The 26,211-nt window shown below is 46.8% G+C and overlaps 1 protein-coding gene across 3 annotated transcripts in view; it reads right to left on the bottom strand.

The window, feature by feature from the left end:
- Positions 1-26,211, bottom strand: part of EGFL6 (EGF like domain multiple 6) — a 475,748-nt gene that overhangs the window by 408,638 nt on the left and 40,899 nt on the right. For all 3 annotated transcript variants that reach the window (XM_063953516.1, XM_063953515.1, XM_063953514.1), the window contains exon 2: positions 2,938-3,053. In XM_063953516.1, the coding sequence (XP_063809586.1) occupies positions 2,938-3,053 (116 nt within the window). The remainder of the gene's footprint in view (positions 1-2,937; positions 3,054-26,211) is intronic.

Below are 26,211 nucleotides of genomic sequence, written 5' to 3'. Positions count from 1 at the left end.
CTGACCAGGCGTAGCTGAGGGAAGAAAAGGTGACTTACCCGCTGTAGCCGTGGAGAACCACGCATCTAGCGCTTCCCCAAAGAGAGCCTGACCTGTGTAGGGTATGGTCTCCACACTTCTCCTGGATTCTGCGTAGGCAGACCACTGACGTAGCCACAGTCCACGACGAGCTGAGACAGACATGGAAGAAATTCCTGCAGACATGGAACCCAGGTCCTTCATGGATTCAGTCAGAAAACCTGCCGAACCCTGAAAGTTACGCACAAACAATTTAACATCATTTTTGTCCATTTTATCCAAATCCTCAAGTAACGTGCCTGACCACTTTATTAAGGACTTGGCAATGCATGTACTGGCAATAGTGGGACTTGACATTGCCTCTGAAGCCGTGCACACTGATCTGAGCGTATTATCAATCTTACGGTCAGCCGGCTGCAATACCGGTCGGGTTTCCCACTCAGTCCTATCCTCCACAGGGAAAGGAAAAATCACCTGGATCCTCTTAGGGATCTGGAATTTTTTGCAGGATTAACCCATGCTTTTTCAAACATAGCATATAAAGCCTTTGACACAGGGAAGGATAGCGAGGTTCCCTTATCAGTGAAGGGAGCCTCCTCAACCTGCTCAGGCGTGTATCAGAAATATTAAACATATCTCTAAAGGCCTCTAGCATTAACTGCACTTGTGTAAGATATGCAGTCCCCCCAAACATATCCCCATCACCATCCACAGTGTCAGAAACGGTACCCATATCAACCTGCCTAATCTGTGCAAGAACACGTGTTTGGGAACATACAGAGGAGGGCCCTGAAGTGACAGAACTGGGCCAGACTGCCATAGAGTCCTGTAAAGCCTGAGGTGCAAATTCAGATTGTGCAGCTCTATTAGAAGTCTGAGAAATCACAGATTCGATAGAGGAAAAACACTCAGGTTCCCTTGCTGGTATCTGTGCTAAACCAGTGCTATCCTGATTACATGGAATGGGATCATCCTAAGAGGACATATCCTCTGCAGCATATGACACAGAGACCCTGGACATTGCTTAATGGAGACCACAGACACTCCACACACACACAGGGGAGGGCAGACAGAGTTTCACCCCCAAGAATGGCAAGAGAGACACAGAGATTGGAGCCAACCCACACACAGCGCTTTTAACACAAAGGGAGACCCCTTCTCAGCGCTGACTGCGCACCTTAATAGGTTACACAGTCGTTCTGCAGCCTCCCCCCTTCTACAACCCCCTGGTCCCGTGAGAGATAGCTGGAGTTGTTGTGGAGGGACTTGCTTCTTCCTGGACAGCACTGTGCAGGCAGTAAAATGGCGCTGAACACTGCTTGGTCCGCTCTGAGGAAAAGCTCCGCCCCCAGAATGTCGCTGTCTTCCCGCTCTTCAAGTGATTATACTGGTCTGAGGATTGAGTGCTGGCTGAGATCAGGGGACCCCGACAGGCTTCTGGACCAGTGTAGGGTGTAGCGCTGGCTCAGAACGCCCCTCACAGCGCCGCACCATGTACCGCTGAGCCATCCCGGAGTGCAGTTAATACTGCGCTCCTACCCTGTTGCCGCCATCTTCACACCGATCCCCAGCTTGCTAGGGGGGTCGGTGTCTCACTCGCCACCGATTCTTCAGCTCTGCAAGGGGGTGGCGGCATGCTGCTGGGGCGAGCGAATCCCTGTGGTGGGGAGCGATCTGACCCCTCTGGAGCTCAGTGTCCAGTCAGCGGAGACAGTGGCTCATACCCCGCAGGGCGGACACTGCTGCCCCCCTCAGTCCCTCGCTGCAGGGAGGCTGTTGCCAGCAGCATCCCTGTAAAATAATAAACTCTAATAAAACTTTTTCTAGGAAAACTCTGGAGAGCTCCCCTAGCTGTGACCGGCTCCTCCGGGCACATTTTCTAAACTGATTCTGGTAGGAGGGGCATAGAGGGAGGAGCCAGCCCTCACTCTCAAACTCTTAAAGTGCCCATGGCTCCCAGGAGACCAGTCTATGCCCCATGGTACTAATGTGGACCCCAGCATCCTCTAGGACTTAAAAGAAAGGTTTTTAGGACTGATGTAGCACGATATACGTCATGACGTCTTGCCTCAGGGTCAAAGAGGAGCAGCAGCCTCAGCAGAATTTGGGGGTAATTCTCACCTGATTGCTCGCTAGCGTTTATTGCACCGCTGCGATCAGGTCAGAACTGCGCATGCGTATATACTGCAATGCGCAGGCGCATCGCACAGGTACAAAGCGGTTCGCTGCTCTGCGATGGGTTTGGTGATTGACAGGAAGAAGGCGTTTGTGGGTGGCAACTGACCGTTTTCTGGGAGTGTTTGGAAAAATGCAGGCGTTCCCAAGCATTTGCAGGGCGGGTGCCTGACGTCAATTCCGGTCCCGGACAGACTGAAGTGATCGCAGCAGCTGAGTAAGTCCTGGGCTACTCAGAAACTGCACAAGATATTTTTGTACCGCTCGGCTGCACATGCGATCGCACACTTGCACAGCTAAAATAAACTCCTTGGTGGGGGGCGACTGTGCGAAAACAGGACTGCAAAAAACAGCTGGCGAGTGATCAGGTCTGAATTACCCCCATTGCCCTAATAGTTCTCTGATGCATGGGGGCCTTTAGACACAGGCAGAGTAGAATAAAGTCACTCCACTATGTACGACATCAGCAGTACGTAAACCCCGTGAATCAGCCGCACTGTCCCTAAGGCGTGATGTGCACCTCCACAGTATAAGAAGCAAAAGGGTCTGATTTAGGATGAGTTTTGTATACCACAGTTGTATACTGCTTTATATGCAGTATGGTAAACTCAAGTTCAGTGAAAACACGTTCATTAGATGTTCTCATACAATATGGATACATAATGCATTACCATAATCACATACTGTAAGAATAAACACAAACACACAATTGGCCTGTTAAAGAAATGGACATACACAGCTTACCTTCACACTGTCCTTTATTATTATGTTTCCATCCATAGCAGCACTGAACTTTGCTTCCATATCGGCATAATCCAGGTGAATTTGGAGATGATATGGCCTGTCTATGTCTTCTAGAACTACAAACAAAGAGAATTATTTTATATTAGAATAATAAACTACAGGCAAGATTCTTCGCTGCATATTTTATAAACTTGAAGTGATCTGATGCTGACGGGAATAATTATTTTTCAGGATCAGCTAGCCAGAAATGTCTATTATTGTATTTTGTAACACAAGAGCGCCATAATTGTAACCTTTAGCATAACATTTTACAGGTTCAGGGTGGTTTTAGAAGAGTACATGAGTGTGGGAGAGAGACTGCATAACTGACGTACCATGAATGTTACATACCTCCCAGGTGGGACAAACTAGGCAGGACAGTCCCAGTTCACGGACCTCGAAGATATACATTTTCACCCAACATGGACTTTTCTGGATGACTGTGGTTTAGGCAGGACGCATGCACAATGGGCATGAATTAGGTAGGTCCCAATGCAATGTCTCATTGTTAGGTACTTTGCCCATGTGCCGGAAGTGTACTCATGCATGCAGGAGGCGTCTACTTGTACCAGACATTTCCTGCTGCACTAACATATTAGAGTATCGCTCCTGCTTCCAAGTAAGCAGCAGCAATGCTCTTTCCAACTACATTTGAATCACACCCCATGTCAACAAGTAGTATGTGGACCCTGGAACATCAGCGCCTGGAGATCGACAAGTGCTACTTAAATCATTTCACGTTTACAGCTGATGCAAAATGTTTTAAGTAGCAGTGTCGATCTTTTGGCGTCAGTGTTCCAGGGTCCCCATAGTGCTTACAGACATTCTGAATGCTGACAAGCCAACTACATACTGTACCATATAGGAGGGCCAAGGCAGGGCTTATTTTCTCACAATTTTAAAATGTATAACATGCATAGGACAGATAAAGAGGCTTAGCATGGATAGGGCAAATTATGGGGTGTGGTATGGCATGCCGGCAGCCGGGCTCCCGGCGACCAGCATACCGGCGCCGGAAGCCCGACCGCCGGCATACCGACAGCGTGGTGAGCGCAAATGAGCCCCTTGCGGGCTCACTGCGCTCGCCACGCTGCGGGCACGGTGGTGCGATATGCACGCCACGCTATTTATTCTCCCTCCAGGGGGGTGGTGGACCCCCACAAGGGAGAAAAACTGTCGGTATGCCGGCTGTCGGGATTCTGGCGCCGGCATACTGTGCGCCGGGATCCCGACAGTCGGCAACCTGAAGACCACCCCAAATTATGATAGGGCTGACAGAACAGCTAGATGCAAAACCCTGCTAACGATGTTTTATAGATGCTGGACTGCAACTTTTACCACAAGGACATACAGATTCACACTAAGGGGTAAATTTACTAATATAGGAGTTCTATTTAAGATGGGATGTTGCCTATAGCAACCAATCAGATTCCAGGTATTATCTTCTAGAAGGTGCTAGATAAATGAGACGTAGACTCTGATTGGTTGCTATGGGCAACATCCCATCTTAAACAGAACTCCCATCTTTGTAAATTTACCCCTAAGTTGCAAACAGATATACAAATGTTGCACATCACATAGATCACTGCAAGCTAGCAATGTAGTTTTGTCGCTTCCAGTTGCTTTATTTATACAAATAATTTCACATTTTGAGCAAGAAAAAAATGCTTGGCGCATCCCAGGTCACCCGGGACATGGTGTGGTGGGAAGGGGCTGTTTGCTGTGACTTCAGCAATAGTGTATGAGGACACACCTGTAGACATGTGGCTATGGCCAGAGGCACATACTGTATTTTGAGGGAGTATGGGTGTACCGTAATTCAGACCTGATCACTAGGCTGTGTTTTCTCAGCCTGCGAGTGCGAGTAATCCATTCGCACGGGCGTTTGCAAGGAGACTGACAGGAAGGCATTTGTGGGTGGCAACTGACCGTTTTCAGGGAGTGTCTGGAAAAACGCAGGGCGGGTGTCTGACATCAATTCCGGTCCCAGACAGGCTGAAGTGATCGCAGAAGCTGAGTACGTCCTGGGCTGAGCAGAGACTGCACAAAATCTGTTTGTACAGCTCAGCTACACATGCGATCTCACACTTGCACAGCTAAAATACACTTCCCCTGTAGGCAGAGCCGGATTAAGAGGGGTGCCCCGGGGGTCAGTACCCCGGGCCCCCCTGTTTTAAGGGGCCCCCCGGCCGAAGCTCTGCACCGATCTACAGGTTGCCGGGGCAGGAGGGATCCACGCTGTGCATGCGGCTTCCTCCCCCCTCCTCTCGGGCAGCACGGTCGGGGACTGAGTCAAGCAATCTCCAGCCTTCGCTGCTGCCAGGAGAGATGCTGCTGGCGGCAGAGGCTGGAGATTGCTTGACTCAGTCCCCGACCGTGCTGCCCAAGAGGAGGGGGGAGGAAGCCGCATGCACAGCCGCACTCCTCCCCCGGCAGCGTGGATACCTCATACCCCGGCAGCCTGGTGTCTTCTCTTCTCCACCTGCTGCAGCGCGGCTCCCGTTGCCTGTGACCGCGGGAGGTGAGCAGCGGGGTGGAGGGGGGGGGGGGGACTGTGGGGGCTGGTGGTCCACTGGGGGGCCCTGCTGTCTTTGGTGCCACGGGCCCCCCGAGGGCTTAATCCGGCCCTGCCTGTAGGTGGCGACTATTTGATCGCAGGGCTGCAAAAATCGCTGCCTAGCGATCAGGACTGAATTATCCCCCATAATCGACCACACAGCACACACACAGCTGGATCCTATGGTCACGAACGCTGAGGGGTGGGGGGAGGTGGTTACAAATTACCCAAGTCCATGCCTCTGTAAGGACCTGGGAGTATATTAGTCACGCTGCTCAGATCCAATTTCAGCAAGATATCTTGGTAAGCCCTCGTGTAATTTGGCTAGAACTGGGAACACATTAGGTGAGAAATGCCAAATTTGTGGGCAGCTACATAATGGGGGTATTTCTGAGTTGATCGCAGCAGGATTTTTGTTAGCAGTTGGGCAAAACCATGGCCCTCATTCCGAGTCGTTCGCTCTGTATTTTTCATCGCATCGCAGTGAAATTCCGCTTAGTGCGCATGCGCAATATTCGCACTGCGACTGCGCCAAGTATCTTTGCTATGAAGAAAGTATTTTTACTCACGGCTTTTTCATCGCTCCGGCGATCGTAATGTGATTGACAGGAAATGGGTGTTACTGGGCGGAAACACAGCGTTTTATGGGCGTGTGGCTGAAAACGCTACCGTTTCCGGAAAAAACGCAGGAGTGGCCGGAGAAACGGGGGAGTGGTTGGGCGAACGCTGGGTGTGTTTGTGACGTCAAACCAGGAACGAAAAGCACTGAACTGATCGCACAGGCAGAGTAAGTCTGAAGCTACTCTAAAACTGCTAAGTAGTTTGTGATCGCAATATTGCGAATACATCGGTCGCAATTTTAAGATGCTAAGATACACTCCCAGTAGGCGGCGGCTTAGCGTGTGTAACTCTGCTAAATTCGCCTTGCGACCGATCAACTCGGAATGAGGGCCCATGTTCACTGCAGGGGGGGGCAGATATAACATGTGCAGAGAGAGTTAGATTTGGGTGTGGTGTGTTCAATCTGAAATCTAAATTGCAGTGTAAGAATAAAGCAGCCAGTATTTACCCTGCACAGAAACAAAATAACCCACCCAAATCTAACTCTCTCTGCAAATGTTATATCTGCCCCCCCCCCCCCTGCAGTGCACATGGTTTTGCCCAACTGCTAAAAAATTTCCTGCTGCGATCAACTTGGAATTACCCCCAATAAGGGGAACATTAGATGAAACCGCTGCGAAAGTTTTGCTCACTTCCAGCTAAGAGACATGACGTTAATCTTAATGGAGTCAAAGAAACAATTTAACTTAGGTGGTAATTCTGAGTTGATCGCTCGCTAGCAGTTTTTAGCAGCTGTGCAAACGCATAGTCGCCGCCCAGCGGGGAATGTATTTTCACTTTGCAGAAGTGTGAACGCCTGTGCAGCAGAGCATTTGCAGAAATATTTTGTGCAGAACAAACCAAGCCCTGTACAGTACTTACTCTTCGTGTGCGTTGATTCTAACGTTGGTGGGTTGGCTTTTGACGTCACACACCCGCCCAGTCTTCGGCCAGCCACGCCTGCGTTTACCCTGGCATGCCTGCGTTTTTCTAAGCACTCCCTGAAAACGGTCAGTTGACACCCAGAAACGCCCTTTTCCTGTCAATCTTCTTGCGGCCGCCAGTGCGAATGAAAACGTTGCTAGAACCTGTGCAAAACCAAAGGCCTTTGTATCCGTATATGTCGCACGTGCGCATTGCGGTCCATATGCATGCGCAGAAATGCAGATTTTTATCCTGATCCCTGCGATGCGAACAACGGCAGCTAGCGTTCAACTCAGAATGACCCCCTTAGTGAATGAAACTGCACATTTCCATGTTAATACAATTAATTCACCAAGTAGATATGAGCCGCAGAGTTGCTGGAGCTCATTTATCTACTCAGGTCTCCACCAGGGAAATGTCGATTAGTGGGGAAGATTATGCAGGAAATGTCTGGAGTAATGGTAACGTGTTACGTTACATGGAGTATTCTCTATCGCTTCCTAATATTATATTGTACATGCCTTCAAACCAGCATATTTCAGTTAAAAAAATAAATGTCATGATTATTATATTTTCACTAGACATCTGGATTCCCTCAAATTACCCAAGTGTTGATGGATTAAATGCTAAATCAAGGGCTCTTGTAAAACAGCTTTTCTAAAAAACTTGGGCTATGAAAAATGTCCATATACATCATTATTATCGATGCCTGATGTGTAGCAGACATTGCTACATAGATGTAGAAAACATGAATTTCTTTCAGCTGATCTATTGATATAAAAGACAGGCCTTGTAAAAAAAAAAAAAAAAAGTCAAATTATGATTCAGAAGTGTGAAAATTACTCTCATTGGGGTATATTTACTAAAATTCGTATCTGTGTCGATTTGGAGTGTAATTAAACACGAATGACATCGAATGTGTGAATTTGCAACTTTTTGTTTTTTTTTACGCCTCATTTACTAAGCTGTCGTATTTAGATTTTTCTCATTTTTCGATGTCAATGTCATTCGTGTTTTTTAAAGGTAGAATGCGGCCGATTTTTGTGTTTTTGCGGCAGTGTTGTTTTTTTTTTAACGAATGCGTCATTTGTATGTTACGGCAGTGTTTCTCCGTTCCAGGACGCGATTTTTTTCTAACTTTCGTTTTTGTCACTCGTCCGTGATTGGTTTGTTTCCTGATATAGGAGTGTCTGTGCTCATTACTATAAAACCGGCCCAAACCGTCCGAACCTCGTGGGTTTAGCTAGTGGAGAGGTGAGAGGAAGTGGTGTTTGGTGTTGGTGAGTAGTTTGGAGTATTTTGTGGTTTGGAGGTGGTTTTTTTGCGATTGCTGAGTGCTGTACTGTGTGTGTAAGTAGTCTTGTCATACTTGTTGTGTAGTTATTTAAAAGTCTGTTTACTTTTTTGTCTTTGTAACAAAAAATTTCAGTCTATTGTCATTGTTTGTGAGTGTGAGTGTATGTGTGTGTGTTTGGTGTGTGGTGTGTAGTGGTAGTGGAGGAGTGTGTTGTGTGTTTTTTTTTTATAATTGTTATTTGTTGTTTGTCCGGAATATGTCCCATTCAGAGGTGAGTGAGGTGGAGGAGGTGAGTGAGGTGGAGGAGGTGAGTGAGGTGGAGGAGGTGAGTGAGAGGGAGGAGGTGAGTGAGGCGGAGGAGGTTAGTGAGGAGGAGGGGGAGGTTGCTGCTGCGGGCTCGAGTGATAGTGACAGTGATGGTGCTGTGGCTTCGCAGCCACGCACCACTACAAAGACTGGGCGCAATGTAAAGTTCAGCTATGCAGAGAATGTCGCATTGGTGCGGGAGCTGATGAAACATCATCATCAGCTGTTTGGCCATGATGCTGCCAAGGTACCTTCACGCAGGAAGAGTGTTCTGTGGGGGAAGGTAGTAGTGGCAGTTAATAGTGAGGGTGTGGTGAGGAGGACCGAGGACACGTGTCGTAAGCGTTTCTACGATATCAAGCGCTGTGTCAAGGCGAAGATGGCCAAGGAGGCAAAGTCTGCCAGACAAACAGGGGGTGGCCATCCCTTCAGAGCGTCATATCGTGATTGGGAGGAGCCTGTGCGGTCCCTTATACCGTCAGAAGTGGTTGGTGCGACTTATGTCTGGGATTAGGATCGTCCAAGGCAGGATGGTGAGTTTGTGGTACAATATTTATATTATTTTAACATATGTGCTTTGTCCTTAGTTGTGTGAAATGTATTGTAGCTGATTCTGTTTGTAAGTGGCTTAATTATTGAAATGTGTTGGTGATGTTTTTTTTAGCATAAATAGTTATGTTGTTTCCCTTTGTCTTGTGAAGTTAGCAGTTGTCCTGTCCCTTTTGCAGCATCAAATTTAATTTAAAAAAAAAAAATTTGGTGTTTTTTTCCCCCCCATTTAAATGAAGTGTGACTTATGTGTTTTCATGAATGTTTAATACATTTTATTTAATGGTTTTTTTGGTTAATGTATGTTGTTGTGGATAGGCCTTTGTGTGCAAGATGTGATTATTGCCACAGAATAATTTTTAAATTTTTTATTGATAATAATATATTTGTTTATTGCGAGTTATTTGTGGCTCCAATTTTTATGTTTCTAACAGACTAATATTCTTGTTGTGTTAAAGTTCCACGGTTGGTTTTGTAGTTGTATAATATTGTTTTTTGTATAATCTGTTTTTATTTAGGAAAATATGAAGATTACATCACATTTAGACAAAAGAGCTTCAAAACATATAATTAAAGTCAATTGCAGTATAGCCATAAGGAGCAGGGTAGCGTACCACCCTAGACACTGGAGGTCGGTGTAAATACAGGCAATAGTAGGGTATTCTATAGTGTCAACGTGGTACCCACCCACTCGCTATTTATCTATACAGTGAGTGTAATCGTGATAACATAGGTAACGTAATAGAAAAGCTATAGAAAAGAGCGAAGTATGAAATGAAGGAAAGGAAAGAAGAAAAACATAGTGTGACCAAGCCTGGGGGCCCTCGAACTGAGGGGGAGGTGTAATGCAGTCTCTTTAATCGATCAACTGCGGAGCTATATCATTTGGTGGCGCAAATGTAGTCTTTGTAGTCTTTGGAGGACGTATATTCTATCCAAGGTAACCAAGTGGTCATGAACTCTAGGAGTTTATCTCTGGAAACCAGGAGGATGTTCTCCATATTCATATAATAATTGATTCTAGTGAACCATATTTTCCTCGTGGGTGGAGATGGAGATCTCCATAGAGTGGGGATAACTGCCCTTGCTGCATTAGACAGGTGGCTAGGTAATGATGTTTTGTGCTGAGCCAGTGATATTGAAGAGTGGGAAAGCAACCAAAAGGCCGGGTCAGTAGGGATAGGGGTATGAAGTATGTCTTGGGAAATGGAGATGACATCAACCCAGAATGGTCGGAGTAGGGGACAGTTCCACCAGATGTGCATTGGGGAACCAGTGGCATTAAGACATCTCCAGCACCTGTCTGTCACTCCAGGATACATGAAGTGGAGGAGAGAGGGGTGTCTGTACCATCTCATTAAAAGTTTATATTGGGTTTCCCTAACTTGTATACAGACTGAACTTTTATGGGATTTGAGGAATATCATCCGCCAGTCTTTGTCTGATAGTTGAATCCCGAGATCCCTCTCCCAAGCTAACTGGAAGGGTGGGGGCGTCTGAGCACCGGGGCTGTGTAATAATTTGTAAAGTGTGGAAACAGTGTGCTGGGGGGTGCATGTAGAGACGCACAACCTCTCAAACTGTGTTAGTTCCCTAGAGGCTTGAAAATATCTGTGTTTGGAATGCAGAAAATGTCTAAGCTGTAAATATTTCCAGAAATCATGTTGTGGGATTTCCCATTTAGATCGCACTTCCGAAAACTGTCTAACTCCTGAGGAAGTCGCCAGCTGGCCTACCCTAAAGAGACCTTCAAGGGCCCAATCACGAAAGTGTGAGGGTGTTAAGCCAGGTAGAAAGTCGGGGTTGGCTAGAAAAGAGGTCAACGGGCCGAAATCGGAAGAGAGGAAGGGCCAGCGGCAAGCTTTTTTCCAGAAGGAGAGGGTCGCGGTGACAGTTGGGTGAGGGGAGGGAAGCTTGGGGAGGGAAGGGAGCCAAGGGAAAATCTCTGGGAATTGTTGCATTTAAAGCCCCTCCAGAACCACCCACTGCTTTGTGTCCCGACTCCTCGTCCAATCCAGAACCCTATTAAGCAAAATTGCCCAATAGTTAGCCTCTGATATCAGGTAACTGGAAACCACCACATCGGGTGGAGCGAATCACAGTGGACCGGCTAATTCTAGGCCGTTTCCGAGACCAGATAAATTGTTGTATCAAGAGTTGGATGGACTTGAACCAGGAGTCTGGGATCCGTATGGGAAGAGCCTGAAGTTTGTAGAGTAGCTTAGGGAGAGTATTCATCTTCACAACATTCACCCTCCCCAACCAAGAGAGTGGTTTGAGGTACCATCTGCTATAATCAACCCTGAGTGTTCGGAGAAGGGGCACAAAATTCAATGTGAACAAACGGGACAGATCGCTCGGCAGTTGTATTCCCAAGTAGGATAGATGGGAGGTATTCCAAGTAAAGGGGAAGGATTGTTTAAGTTTAGCCACTGTGTCGGGGGGGTGGGGGTGGAGATGTTCAGGGCGCAGGATTTGGACATGTTGATCTTGAAGTTGGAAAGTGATCCGAAATTGGACAGCTCCTGCATAAGATGAGGGAGGGAGGAAACCGGGTTGTAGCTAATAAATCGTCAGCAAACAGGGAAAGTTTGTGCTCTGTATCACCAACCTTCAGGCCAGTAATGCAATCATTGGCCCTGATAGCTCTAGCAAAAGCTTCGATACAGAGGACAAAGAGTAAAGGGGATAGTGGGCAGCCCTGCCGTGTCCCGTTACCTATGGAAAAGGGGTCGGATAAGGATCCGTTGACTCGGACCCGAGCTGTGGGTGATCCATAAAGTCCCATAATTCTGCCAAGTGCTAGGGGGCCCAATCCGATGTGCCCCAGTACAGACCTCATAAAACCCCAACTGACTCTATCAAAGGCCTTTTCGGCATCAGTGGATAGCAGCACAGTGGGAGAGCTACCCTGGGATGCTATGTGAATTAGGCTCAATACCTTGGTGGTATTGTCCTTAGCCTCGCAGTTCGGGACGAAGCCCACCTGGTCGTTGTGAATTAGAGAAGGCAGGAATACATTCAGTCTGTTTGCCATTAGTTTTGCGAAAAGCTTGACATCGACATTTAGAAGAGATATGGGCCTATAACTGGAGCACATCGAGGGGTCTTTACTGGGTTTAGGGAGAACGGAAATGTGGGCTTCTAAGGACTGGTTTGAGAAATGGGTATCTGCGGAGATAGAATTAAAGGCCTGGAGGAGATAGGAGGAGAGGAGATCTTTAAATTGTTTATAGTAGGTAAGCGTGAAGCCATCCGGCCCTGGACTCTTGCCAGAGGGTGTCGAGGTCAGAGCGTTTTCCAGTTCTTGCTGGGTAAAAGGTAGTTCCAATGCTTCCCTATCTGAAGGGGATAGGACGGGGTAGGACACCTTTTCTAAATATGCCTTCGCCTGTAGAAAGTCGTAAGGGGAGGTGGTGCCATCGGATCGGTTCTCCAGGTTATATAAAAGGGAATAATACTGTTTGAAGCATGCAGCTATTTCAGGGGTTTTGAAACGGAGAGCGTCCCCAGGGTCCTTCACGTTATTAATAAACAAAGAGGAGCATTGGGCCTTGAGAGCCTGGGCCAGGAGGCGACCAGGTTTATTACCCCACTGGTAGTATTTGGAGTTGCATTTACGGACTGAAAGCTGGATACTATCAGTAAGGGTTTTCTTTAGTTGAGCCCGCATGTCGAGTAGTTCTAGGTAGTCAGTCTCTGATAGAGACGTTTTGTGCGAGGACTCAAGATGGTGGAGTCGTTGCAATAGTTTGGTGATTAGTGCTGACCTCTGTTTCTTCATAAATGTTCCCAACTGTATAAGTTTACCCCTTATGGTGCATTTATGTGCTTCCCACAGGATAATCTTAGAGACCTTGTCGGTATCATTCATGGAGAAGAATTCAGTCAAAGCCTTTTCTATTTCTCCCCTGCAATATTGGTCCTGTAGCAATGACTCATTAAGACGCCAGGTCCATTGACCCGGGGTAGCCTGGGGGGTTGAAAGAGTCATATATACTGGGGCGTGGTCAGACCAGGTTATCGAGCCAATGGAGGAGTCTATTAGTAAAGGGAGATGTCTGTGACTAAGAAATAGATAATCGAGACGGGAGTAGGCTTTGTGTGGGGGTGAGTAGAAGGAGTAATCTCTTTCAGAGGGATGAAGAACCCTCCAGGAGTCAGCCAGCTGGAGGTCATGGAACAGTCGTCTAACCTGTCGGTATTGACGTTGGGAGGTCCGGGGGGCGTTAGAGGATGAGTCTAAGGATGGATCCATTATCCAATTCAGGTCACCCCCCAAAACAACAACCCCTGAAAGGAGTGGTTCCATTTGGGAAAGGGCGGAGCGAAAAAATGGGACCTGGTCCTTATTTGGGGCATAAAGTGCAACAAATGTGTATGGGCACATACATATTTTACAACGCACTATCAGGAGACGACCCGGGATCAGCTTATGAACTGATATGTCTCACAGCTGAAGGGTCCTAGAGAATAATATCGCTACACCTTTTGATTTAGAGTCTGGGTTATTATTATAAAAGGCCTGAGGGAAACGGTAGTTAGTCAAGGAGGGGTTCTTAGCTGAGATTTTAAAATGCGATTCTTGGACCAGCGCAACATCTACTCTATCGGCCCAAAGAGACCGTAAAAGGGAGGTTCTTTTCTCCGGTACGTTAAGGCCCTTCGCGTTGATCGATGTTACTTTAACTCTACCAGGGGATGTCATAGGAGACATAGGTCATGATGGAAGGTGGTGGGCCCAGGGTGGTCAACGAGAGGAAAGAAGAAGGAATAGGGGGGAAAAAGAAAGGAACAGAGCATGAAGAAAAAACAACAATAACAATAAAAAAACCCGCAATGGGGTAGCCGATCCATCTGAGGATCGGGAACCCAAGAGGCAAAACAGCCAGGAGCAGGTGAGGGGCGGATGAGGGAGCCACCGCCAAAGCATATTGAAAATGGGAAAAAATAATGCAGTCATCGTTATACATACTTAGTTTTAACTAATTGTAAACTGTAAACTGTAAACCTCGTTAACATGAAGAAATCTTTGAGTAGTAGGATGTAAGAAATCTCATAGTCGGGAAACAGGAGCTAACAATCAACGGACTAATATATAATGGGAGGGGCATAGCCCCAGTGACAGCAAAATATTGGATGAAGGTTCATCAGTGGTGAGAAATGGTATCACGCTGTAACCTAGAGAGATAGGTTAGGGAGAACAAGGATAAACAAAAGATCTCAGGTTATCAATCGGGTGGCATTTGAGTCTTTGTCAGAGGGGGATTCGTTGGAGCCTTTCCTCCCGGCCCTCCGCACCTCCCACCAGGGGGTTCCTGTACTCGGGAGTTGGAGAGATGGCAACGTTGGAGTAGGGAAGTCCCAGTCGCGTAAGTCAAGTTTCGGTATGCCAAGAACTTTACAGAACACAGGGAGATCCGAGTAGGAGTTGAGGGTGTGAGTTTTCCCCGATGAGGAGACTTGGAGGTTAAAGGGAAAGCCCCAACGGTATTTCAATTGGCGTTGACGGAGCTCGTCCGTTAGGGGCTTGAGGGCCTTCAGTTGTTGGAGGGTGTGCTAGGACAAGTCTTGGTAAATATGAATCAGTGAACCATTGAAATCGACTCCATCGAGTTGGCGTACCTTGCGCATGATGTCATCCTTCTGGGTGAAATAATGCAATCTGCAGATGACATCGCGTGGTCTGTCTGCGGAGAGACCTCTTGGTTTCAGAGCACGATGTGCCCTGTCAAAGGTGATAGTATCGTTGGGGTCGTTACCTAATATCTCGTTGAAGATTTTCGCAAGAGCGTCAATCAGGCCTGTTTGAGGGACGTCTTCCGGCAAACCCCGCACACGGATGTTGTTTCTCCTCCCTCTGTTGTCCAAATCCATTAACCGTGTTTGGAGGGAGCGGATCTCTGCCGACTGGGCTTCAATGACATTCGTCAATGACTTCAGAAATGTGTCGGAAGAGACCTGGTAATCTTCCACGCTCGTCACCCGGTCAGAGATGTGGGAGATGTCTTGTCTCATGGTGGCCAATTCACGTTTCACTGTGTCCTGCAGATCCTGTTTAGTGGGTAGGTTTTTCATGTAGGTTAAGATATCTTGTAGATCCCTACCTCCTGGAGGGCAGGCTTGTGGTGCGTCCACGCTTGGAGAGGGTGGGTGGGAGGCATGCGGGGAGAGGGGGGGGGTTTGCAGCAGAAGGGTTTTCTGTTAAAGCGGGCGAGGATTGTAAAAATGATCTCATAGCGGACTGCGGCATGTTCCCCCGTGGAGTTGATGTGCCGGACTTCTGAGAAGATTTCTTGTTCCTGGGCATCACTCAATCAGCATCGAGAAGTTTAGATTCCTTAAGGTCAAGGTAACAAGGTGAAAGAAGGTTGCATAGCTCACATGAGAATGCCTTCAGCGCTGTAGCTCCCTATGGGTTGGCATCAGCCGTTCATTACGGCATCAGTGGCAGCGGCAGTCCGGCATAGCGCAAAGCTATAGCACTTGGCCGCTGGGGTATCTCAGAGGGGTAGAAAAGCATTTCAATAAGATATGATATGATATGAGGGAGGACTGCAGGAAAGCCAGGGCGCCGCGGTTTGGAGCGCAGCACACTCACAGCCCCCTAGCCTCGGGAAGTATGGCCAGTCCCCGTCCCGTCTCGTCAGTAATTCGCAGCCGGTGATCAGACACTGGATATCGCGGCTGTGAGGGAGAGGGTACCAGCTTCGGGTGTTGCGGGCCGCTGGCAGGTGTTCCGGGCCGCTCGTCTGGGGCCTCAGGGAAAGCTGCGGCAAGATGGTGGCCGCCCTCCTCGTGGAACCTCGCTGCTCGGGGTTCCGGGGGCCAGCTTTCCGGGCCGCTGGGTGTGTAAAGGGGTTGTCTGACGGTGGCGAGTGCTTCACCAACCCTGCGCAGGGTTCCGGAAGCCTCTACAGGCGGGTCTGGGTGCCGGCGCGGCTCTAGGAGTTCATGCCAGGCTCCGTGGTCACTCTAGGCCCCGGCTTCAGTCTGGGGAGAAGGCCGCAACCCGCAGGAGCGCTGAGAAGTACTACCCGATTCCGCAGCACCTCCCCAGGGTATTCAAGCCAGTTGGTCAGCAGTGGGGGTGATAGAAGGTTGTGGATGGGTGACCCCAAGTGTACCGCAAGGGGCTATTTGCAGGGCACTGTCCCGGCACGTTGTTGGTGGAGCAGTGTGGGGAGGGAAGATGGCCACCAGCGTCTGCCACTCACCGTCGGAGGAGGATAGTAGTGCGGCGTCTTCCGCTTCCAGCCGCCAGGCAAGTTGATGGGCAGCGCGGAGGGACAGGGCGGCAGGCTCCGGTAGGTGATCCGGCGGGAGTGAGGGATGACGTCCGACGCCCGTGCGCAGCTCCGCCTCCGGTCCCGGAGCGGCTCCAGAATCGAGGTCCCGGCTTCACATGCGGGGGAGGGACGCAATCCGCAAAGACAGCCGGAGCTGTCTCCCGACTCCGCAGCACGCTCCCCCTGGGTCAGGAACACTAGGTGAGAGGCAGGGGTGTAAAAGTATGGGGAACAGGGCACAGATGGGAGATATATCGGGCTATCCGCAAGCTTGCAGGCTGGAGCCCATGTAAGATACAGCTTCTCCCTCAGCCAGCCAAGCCACGCCCCCTGTATAATATTGTTAATTATGCATCTTAGGGCAGGCATGTCCAAACTGCGGCCCTCCAGCTGTTGTGAAACTACATATCCCAGCATGCCCTGACACAGCTTTACCATTCTCTGACAACAAAACTGGGTCAGGGCATGCTGGGATATGTAGTTTCACAATAGCTGGAGGGCTGCAGTTTGGACATGCCTGCCTTAGGGTATGGATTGTTTGTTGTAATTGGTTCATGATTAAAGTATACACACCCAATGAAGTCAACCAGAAAAGCATAAGCCAAGTTTAGTTTAATTGTCTTAATGTTCTTCATATGTCCACATCACAATAATGTTTTGGAGTAAATATGTATTCACAATATAATGATCATAAGGTCAAAATTCCTATTTCAACAGTACGAAAGAGAGCCAGCACAGCCAGGACACAAACCACACTGGCAAGAGATGCGGATGCTGGCGATGCAGGTAAGAATGTTGTGGGTACACATATTCTGTAAACCATACTTGCCTACTCTCCCGGAATGGCCGGGAGGCTCCCGAAAATCGGGTGACCCTCCCGGCCCCCCGGAAGAGCAGGCAGGTCTCCCGATTTCAGGGGTCCTCTCTGCCCGGCCGCCCACTTAGCGAGTAAAGTGGGCGGTCCGGGCAGGAGATGACGCGATTCTTGTTGAATCGCGTCATCATAGCCACGCCCCCTGCTGTATAATGCCGGTAATAGTGGCATTACACAGCGGGGGGCGTGGCTTACATGACGCGATTCCACAGCCACGCCTCCATCCCGCCTCCGCCACGCCCCGTCTCGCCTCTGGCCCGCCGCCCTCTGGACGTAACCTCACTGCCCGCCCCCCTGCTGAGCCGACCTGGCTGCTCTCTCCCGGAGAGAGCAGCCTAGAAGACGGCAAGTATGCTGTAAACACATAGGGCTCTATTCAAGAAGCAGTGAAAAGAGTGGAGCAGTGAGTCAGTGGAGAAGTTGCCCATGGCAACCAATCAGTGGCTCTGTATAATTTTAAAGTATGCAAATTACAAATGGTACGTTAATGCTGATTGGTTGCCATGGTCAACTTCTCCACTGGCTCCCTTCTCCACACTTTTCACTTCTTCATGAATAGACCCCATAGAAAGACAGAATTATAATGTTTATATTATCCCATCGCACCGCACTCCACTAAGACGACATTCGCAGGGGTCTGGCAGTCTCCAGAAGATGGGTAGTAAGAGACGCCGTCTTGAGGCGGTAACTACACCCGCATCCTCACCACCACAACGGCGCATCTCAACTGTGTTGGCTCAGCCACTAGAAGCCATTTTGGCCAGTCCACAAAGCGATGAGCCACAATCCCCTCAGCTGTCTGGTGAGTAAACCTTATTTATTAAAATTAAATGCATTTTCCACAGTGTTTTTCCAAAAAAAACAAAAGCACACACTCAACATTGTAGTAAGCAACACCAGCAAACACATGTGGGTAACGTTACTAAGATGGGACTTCTATTTAAGATGTGATGTTGCCCATACCAACCAATCCTATTCTCCGTAACATTAATACAGCACCTTCTCGAATATAATCCCTGCAATGTTATTGGTTGCTATGGACAACATCGCATCTTAAAACCAAATTCAATCTTAGTAATTTGACTCCATGGTAAGCATTATTTCGTGGTACACATCTCAAATTAACAATATGCGCTAAATAGGTGTGGCCACTTATGCCAACCATATTTGTAAGTATATATTTTTTCACTATAATTGAAAATGTTTACTGGGAAAGACTGACATCCTTTAACAATGTAAGAGTGTATTGTTGTACACATTTAATGTATTCTGTTTTTTGCCCAAAAGGAAGCTTTAAACAGAATATGTAAAGTGTGTAATGTAGCATTTTTACATTTCTACGTGTTTGACCATTAAGTTAAGCTCATAGCCCAACATTTACCTTAAAGATTGTTGTAATGAGTAGGGAACCAAAGAAGCCACATTTTTTAAATATAATGTCCAATATAATCATAAGTTTAGCCCACACTCTATTTATAATTTTCTACATGCATATTAAGAAGTAATGCATGTTGTCGTAAAGCACAATAAAAGCAGAAGCCCAACAGTAACTAAATTGTGGCTGTCTTCAACCCCATACAGATCCAGACATCATGCCCCAGGATACCCAGCAGGAAACTGACTTGCAGCAAACTTTCTCACTACACCTGCAAGCAGTTGATCCGAACCAGCCAACCACGTCAGCTGACATTACTCCCCCACCCCAAACAACCCCCACCCAACAATTGAGCCCAACACCACCCCAGCCACAAATGGGACAAGACTTTTGGTCCAGTTGGTCCACAAAACAGGCCCAACACTATGCCTGTCTGCAAAACCACAGCCAATACCTTGCCAGTCTGCCACATCATCTACCGAGACTGAGTAGAAACTCAGGCAGAGTGATTGTACAACTTGGCAGAGTGGCCAATAGCATGGAACAAATGAGAGCAGGCAACAGCCAAATGATAGGAAGCTTTCAACGCATCATGGACGAACAAAACCACCAGCAACAAGCCCTCATACAACTAATCCAGAACAATCAGCTAATCACAGAAAGTATGTCCAGAATAGTCGCCAACAACACAGCCGCAACAACACAACTGACAGCAAGCATCAACAACCTGAGCCAAAACATCAATTTGTTGGCAGCCCAGCAACAAGGCTTAAGCTCGGGGACAACCACACCTAGCCAGACCCCAATTTCCTCCCCAGTTAGGCGATCAAGCAGAACACGGCCCAATGTGCCAACAGAATCCTCTGCAGCCACCAAAAAAAACAACAAAAAAATGAGCAAGCAACAAAAAAATAAATAAAGTATTGTCACATATAACTCACGATTCTAGATTTGTGCCCAACACAATTATAGTGTTTAAGATAATACATTACTCAAATGCTATATGTGTAATGTTTAATTTGTTATTGACTGACAGTGTAATCTGAAAATGTTATTGAGTAACTGTAAACAACATGCCTAATATCAAACAAAAACGCTTCACAAACATAATTCATAAATACATATATTTTATGTTTGGGGTTAGCCAATGTTCAGTCAGATAAATTAAGACTTACTTGTAAAATGACGCATAATTAATCAGTTACTGGCTTACCTGCCTCCCTACATCTGTACTCACACTGTGGCAAGATGTTTCTATCTCCTCTACTTGGTGACTGTTTACTTCATGTGTGCAATCTATGGCACCCAGCACATTGGGCATGCCTGCAAGCTCATAGAAAGATACCCTGACTGCATGCCACTACGACTCCTGGGTAGGGAAGCAGATAGAGGCATCTATGTGTGGATACAAAGCATCCCAAACCTGAGTGGACATTTCAAAATATAAGGTGAGTGTCATAATCCTTTTAAGTGTGGAATTATGTTTAGAAAAGGAGCAGTATCCAGGAAAAACGAATAATTAGAGCCACTAATTACAGGAAGTGAGACTTGCACTGAGATGAATAAATAGCAGTCTCAGTGCTGTGCCAGTTCATTTTGGATGTGGCTGTTACTTGTGTCTCTTTCCTGGTGGCTGCAGTAAGTATTTGGAATGCATTGTACTGGACTGTATTTGTCTAATATGTAAGACTTGTATGTTTAAATTGTAATCACTGATATTGTGATCTAAGTGAGCACCTGATCTTTTGTATTATCATGTATTAAAATTATGAATGGAATGAATATTAAATAGATATTATGAAAACGAGTTAGATATGATGCAACTATGTGGTATTGAAAGAAACACAATTGTAATGAGATTGGATACCATTATTAGTATTATATATGAAATTAGCTCTATGCTATAGAAATCGACACTGAGTGGTGCAGTTATTCACTATATGTAAATTTATTGAACACACCGTTTATTATTCACTTTTTGGAGTTTGTGATATAATTGCACTTTAAAGTATATGTAGCTGAAATGTTGTTAAATATTCTTTAGGGTTCAAATTTAACAGACCCTGCATAAAAACTGAAGAGTCTGCAACCAGGTTCATTAACTAGCTGAATACCCTTAAAGGCGTATGCGTTTATGCTTGGTATGTATAAAATTATATGATAAGACACCACACCTGATAGCACCCAGTAAAAATATGTCCGAATATTAAAATTATGGTCTTCTAACCAATTAAGAATATCCATAGGTTTTACCATCCTACAACCATTCTGGGTGAATTATCCATCTCTATTAAAAGTTGGTCCTATATATATGGGCTATGGATGTTTTATATCCATGAAGGCCTTTGTTCCTTCCTTTTTTTGGTATGTATATATTTCCTTCTCCATTTTCTCCTCCATTTTCCTTCCCTGTGTATATGCATATATGTGTGTATATAAAAATTATCCTAGAAATTTTAAAGGACCATCCAATCACCCGTTTTATGTTTTAGTGATACCATACAGAAACCCCTGATGAAGTCGTTCTGACGAAACGCGTTGGGTCGAATCCGTTACGGTCTCTTATCTAGTTCATTAATACACCCTACAGAATATACACCTATAAGGGTGAGGGTGTTCTTTAAAGGCTTGAACAGAAAACCTATTGACTGTATCTGGATGTTTTTCTTTTAAGAATGTTTATATGAATGTATGGAACCTTTTATCTGTAAAAAAAAAAATGTTCATATGAATTTATGGAATTCTATATGTTTTTTAATAAAAACAAATTGGTATCATATCTAATTTAGGCCATTCTGGCCGTCTTTTTGTTCGGGTGTGTTCTCTGGTGTGAGGGTATACTTGCAGGAGATACCAGTTATAAGAATCCACACCGTGGAAGAACAACTACTGGAAATACTAAAATCTGAGTGTTTTAAAGTTATACCAAGCGCAATTGGTTATTGTTTTTGAGTGTCATGATGTGTTTAAAATACAATACTGTGTTATATTACATAACTGAAGCACAACTTAGACATAGAGGAGTATGTATGTGTTAACTTACCTGATTTTAAAATTTTGAAAAGGTGGCCTGTGAGATAGAAATTACATCGCCAGTCACAGAGTGAAAGCTGACAGTAGCCATAAAGTGCAACACAGCCAGGAGTTTGTCCAGGCCTGAGACAGAGCAAGAGCGTGCTGTCTCAGGGTCTAGGTCCAGTTTGACAAGGTCATACAGACGGGAAACGATGTTTGTATGTAGCCAGAACATCTGTATGAGCTGGTCATAGGCCAATGCGTTAAAGTTTAAACGCTGCCTAAAAAAACGAGCCCTGCGCAGCCTCCGCGGAACCTGGACAACCTGCTGACCATGGTCAGTTTCGTGGCCCTGGTTTATTGTAGCCTGCTGGAGCACTATCAGGTATCCCACAGGCAAAAAAAACAGTACTACACACGGCAGCAGCCATTTCAGAGTGAGAGATGTTACAAATGTGCTGGTTTCCCTTTTAAAGGACCAAAAATGAAGGTGTGATTAATGTAGAATTGTAAACACATGTAAACACGCTTCTCAAAAGCAGGTCTATTTTTTTCCAGCCTTTTTTTACGATTCACTTTTTTTCACGGCCGCCAATGCACTTTCACGGTAGAGATTTCAAATACAAATGCATAGTAAATTACCGAGTTGTATACCTAAACAGCCGCGTTTGACTGATGGTGTATTCATTCTTATTTTTTAACTTTGACTTCCAAAAAAATACAAATGCCCTCATCACTGCCGAGATTTGAGTTTAGTAAATTCCCGAGATGACACTTTGAAGAAAAAACACCAAATCGGTCAAAATCGGGAGCTTAGTAAATATACCCCATTGTGTTTTACTTACATGGAAAAGGTCCTGTGATTTGTACCAAGGGTATGCTGTCAGCATAACCCCCTTCGGGATCCCGGCTGTCATAATACTGACGCTAGGATCCCGACTGGGTTCCAATACCGACGCCAGTATACCGGCGAGGTAGGCGATTCCCCCACGACACCCATAGAGGGAGAATAGAACCTATGGTGAGCGTAGTTCGCCACCGAGCCCGCAGTGTGGTGAGCACTGCGAGCCTACAAGCGGCTTTGTTGCGATCGTCCCCCTGCCGGCATTCCACTGCTTAGGATGCCGATGTCGGTATAATGACATTCGGCATTGTGTGGGGCGGGATACCATAATGATCCCGTACCAAGATTGATGAGCTGGTATATAGTACCCAGAACTTGAAATGCACAGTTTATACACAAGCAGTCCACAATTTTAATGAAGGAGGGTGGCCTGCTCTCCCGGGAGTCCCTGGATGACTCCCCAAAATTCAGAAGTACATTTTGGAAAGGTAGACAAGCATATGTTAATATTATACACCCATCAGCCATAACATTAAAACCACTGACATATTTCACTACAATGGCACCTGTCAAGATGTGGGTTATATTAGGCAGCAAGTAAAGGTCAGTTCTTGAAGTTGATGTGTTGAAAACTGGAAAGTGGGCAAGAGTAAGGATCTGAGCGATTTTGACAAGGGCCAAAATTGTGGTGGCTAGGCAACTGGGTCAGAGCTTCTCCAAAACAGCAGGTCTTGGGAGTGTTCCTGGTATGCAGTGGTTGGTTCTGGTATGAATGGTCGACAGTTTTAAGGTCGACACTCATTAGGCCGACCACTATTCCTCGACATGGAGAAATGGTCGACATGGACAAATGGTCGACACACGAAAGCTAGACACATGAAAAGGTCGACATGAGTTTTTTTTACTTTTTTTGGTGTCGTTTTCTGCGTAAAGTGACGGGGAACCCCAATTAGTGCACCGCTTCGCTCACCATGCTTTGAGCAAGGTGCCTCGCTCCGCTACCGCTGCGCTTGGCACAGGTTACTGTTCCCAATCGTAGTCCACGTGGATCGTAAAGTATGAAAAAGTTCAAAAAATAATTTTTTTTTTTAAATACTCATGTCAACCTTTTCATGTGTCGACCATTTGTCCATGTCGACCATGTCAATGTCGACCATCTGAATGGATACCGCATTGGTTAGTACCTACTAAACGTGGTCCAAGGAATGACAACCGGTGCACTGGCAACAGCGTCATGAGTGCCAAAAGCTCACTGATGTACAAAGAGAGCGTACGCTAGCCTGTTTAATCCGAGCCCAGAGAAGAGCCACTGTAGCACAAACATCATGCTTTATTGACATCATGTGGAAGGCTGGTGTGTCTGTATTGTTTACCTGAGGAAGAGAAGGCACCAGGATGCACTATGGGAAGATGGTAAGCCGACAGAGGCATGGTGATGCTCTGGGCAATATTCTGCTGTAAAGTTTGGGTCCTGCCATTCATGTGGACGTTACTTTTACATGTAACACCTACCTACACATTGTTGCAGACCAACTACACTCCTTCGTGTCAACAGCATTCCTTGTTGTTAGTGGTCTCTTTCGTCAGGATAATTCTCCCTGCCAAATTGCAAACATTGTTCAGGAATGGTTTGAGGAACATAACAAAAACTTGCCGACATGCCTCCAGGTTCTCCAGATCTCAATTAATCGAGCATCTGAGGAATCTGCCAGAGGTCTTGTAAAGTCCATGCCTCGATGGCTCAGAGCTATTTTGAGGGTGGTCTACACAATATTAGGCAGGTGGTGTTAATGTAATGGCTGATGAGTGCATAAAAGTATCAAGGAAAACATCTGACTGGTTGCTATGGGCAACATTACCTAAACAGTCAGTACCGAAGTAACATAGTAGCTGATGGATCTCTAGTTCCCTACCCCTTTTGATTTGTAGGAAGATAAAGAACACAGCCAAAAACACTGAACGGACATCAGAAGTGGATTTATGATATTGTATGCTCTAGGGCAGGGGTGGCCAACCAGTCACAGGCAAAGAGCCAGAAAAGATCTGTAAGCCAAGGGCAAGAGCCACTATCATGCGCGCGCCTAAGGCGCTCGTGCAAAAATGGGGGCATGGCCTAGTTGTCACAAAGCCACGCCTTATTTTTGTGCACACACATTTCGGTATGGCGTTTGTAGAAGTATGACCTTGTGTCATAACCCCGTTTTTAGTCATATTGTACAGTGGCACATACATATAATGCCCCAGTACAGTGCCACATACATATAAAAATGCCAAAAAATGGGTGCTTCCACAGTACCAGATACATATATGCCCCCACAGTGCCAGATACACAAATGTCCCCACAGTGCCAGATACATATATGCCCCCAGTGCCAGATACACATGCCCCCACAGTGCCAAATACAGATATGCCCCACAGTGCCAGATACACATGTCCCCACAGTGCCAGATACATATATGCCCCCAGTGCCAGAAACACATGCCCCCACAGTGCCAGATACATATATGCCCCAGTGCCAGATACACATGTCCCCACAGTGCCAGATACACATGTCCCACAGTGCCAGATACATATATGCCCCACAGTGCCAGATACATATATGCCCCACAGTGCCAGATACACATGTCCCCACAGTGCCAGATACATATATGCCCCCACAGTGCCAGATACACATGCCCCCACAGTGCTAGATATGCCCCCAGTGCCAGATATATAAATGCCCCCAGTGCCAGATACAGATATGCCCCCAGTGCCTTATACACATGTCCCCACAGTGCCAAATATGCCCCCAGTGCCAGATACACATGCCATCACAATGCCAGATATGCCCCCAGTGTCAGATACACATGCCACCACAGTGCCAGATATGCCCCCAGTGTCAGATACATATATGCCTTCACAGTGCCTGATATGCCCCCAGTGCTAGATACAGATATGCCCCCACAGTGCCAGATACACATGCCCCCACAGTGCCAGATATGCCCCCAGTGCCAGATACATAAATGCCCCCAGTGCCAGATACAGATATGCCCCCAGTGACAGATACACATGTCCGCACAGTGCCAAATATGCCCCCAGTGCCAGATACACATGCCACCACAGTGCCAGATATACCCCCAGTGCCAGATACATATATGCCACCACAGTGCCAGATATACCCCCAGTGTCAGATACATATATGCCCCCAGTGCCAGATACAGATATGCCCCCACAGTGCCAGATGCACATGTCCCCACAGTGCCAGATATTCCCCCAGTGCCAGATACACATGTCCCCACAGTGCCAGATACATATATGCCCCCACAGTGCCAGATACATATATGCCCCCACAGTGCTAGATACACATGCCCCCACAGTGCCAGATATGCCCCCAGTGCCAGATACATAAATGCCCCCAGTGCCAGATACAGATTTGCCGCCAGGGCCAGATACACATGTCCCCACAGTGCCAAATATGCCCCCAGTGCCAGATACACATGCCACCACAGGGACAGATATGCCCCCAGTGTCAGATACATATATGCCCCCAGTGCCAGATATGCCCCCAGTGCCAGATACAGATATGCCCCTAGTGCCAGATACACATGTCCCCACAGTGCCAGATA

The sequence above is a fragment of the Pseudophryne corroboree genome, chromosome 2 (genome assembly GCF_028390025.1).
Source record: "Pseudophryne corroboree isolate aPseCor3 chromosome 2, aPseCor3.hap2, whole genome shotgun sequence".
Lineage (NCBI taxonomy): Eukaryota > Metazoa > Chordata > Amphibia > Anura > Myobatrachidae > Pseudophryne > Pseudophryne corroboree.
Note: the sequence above shows the minus strand (reverse complement) of the source record. Positions and strands in the feature narration are given on the sequence as shown.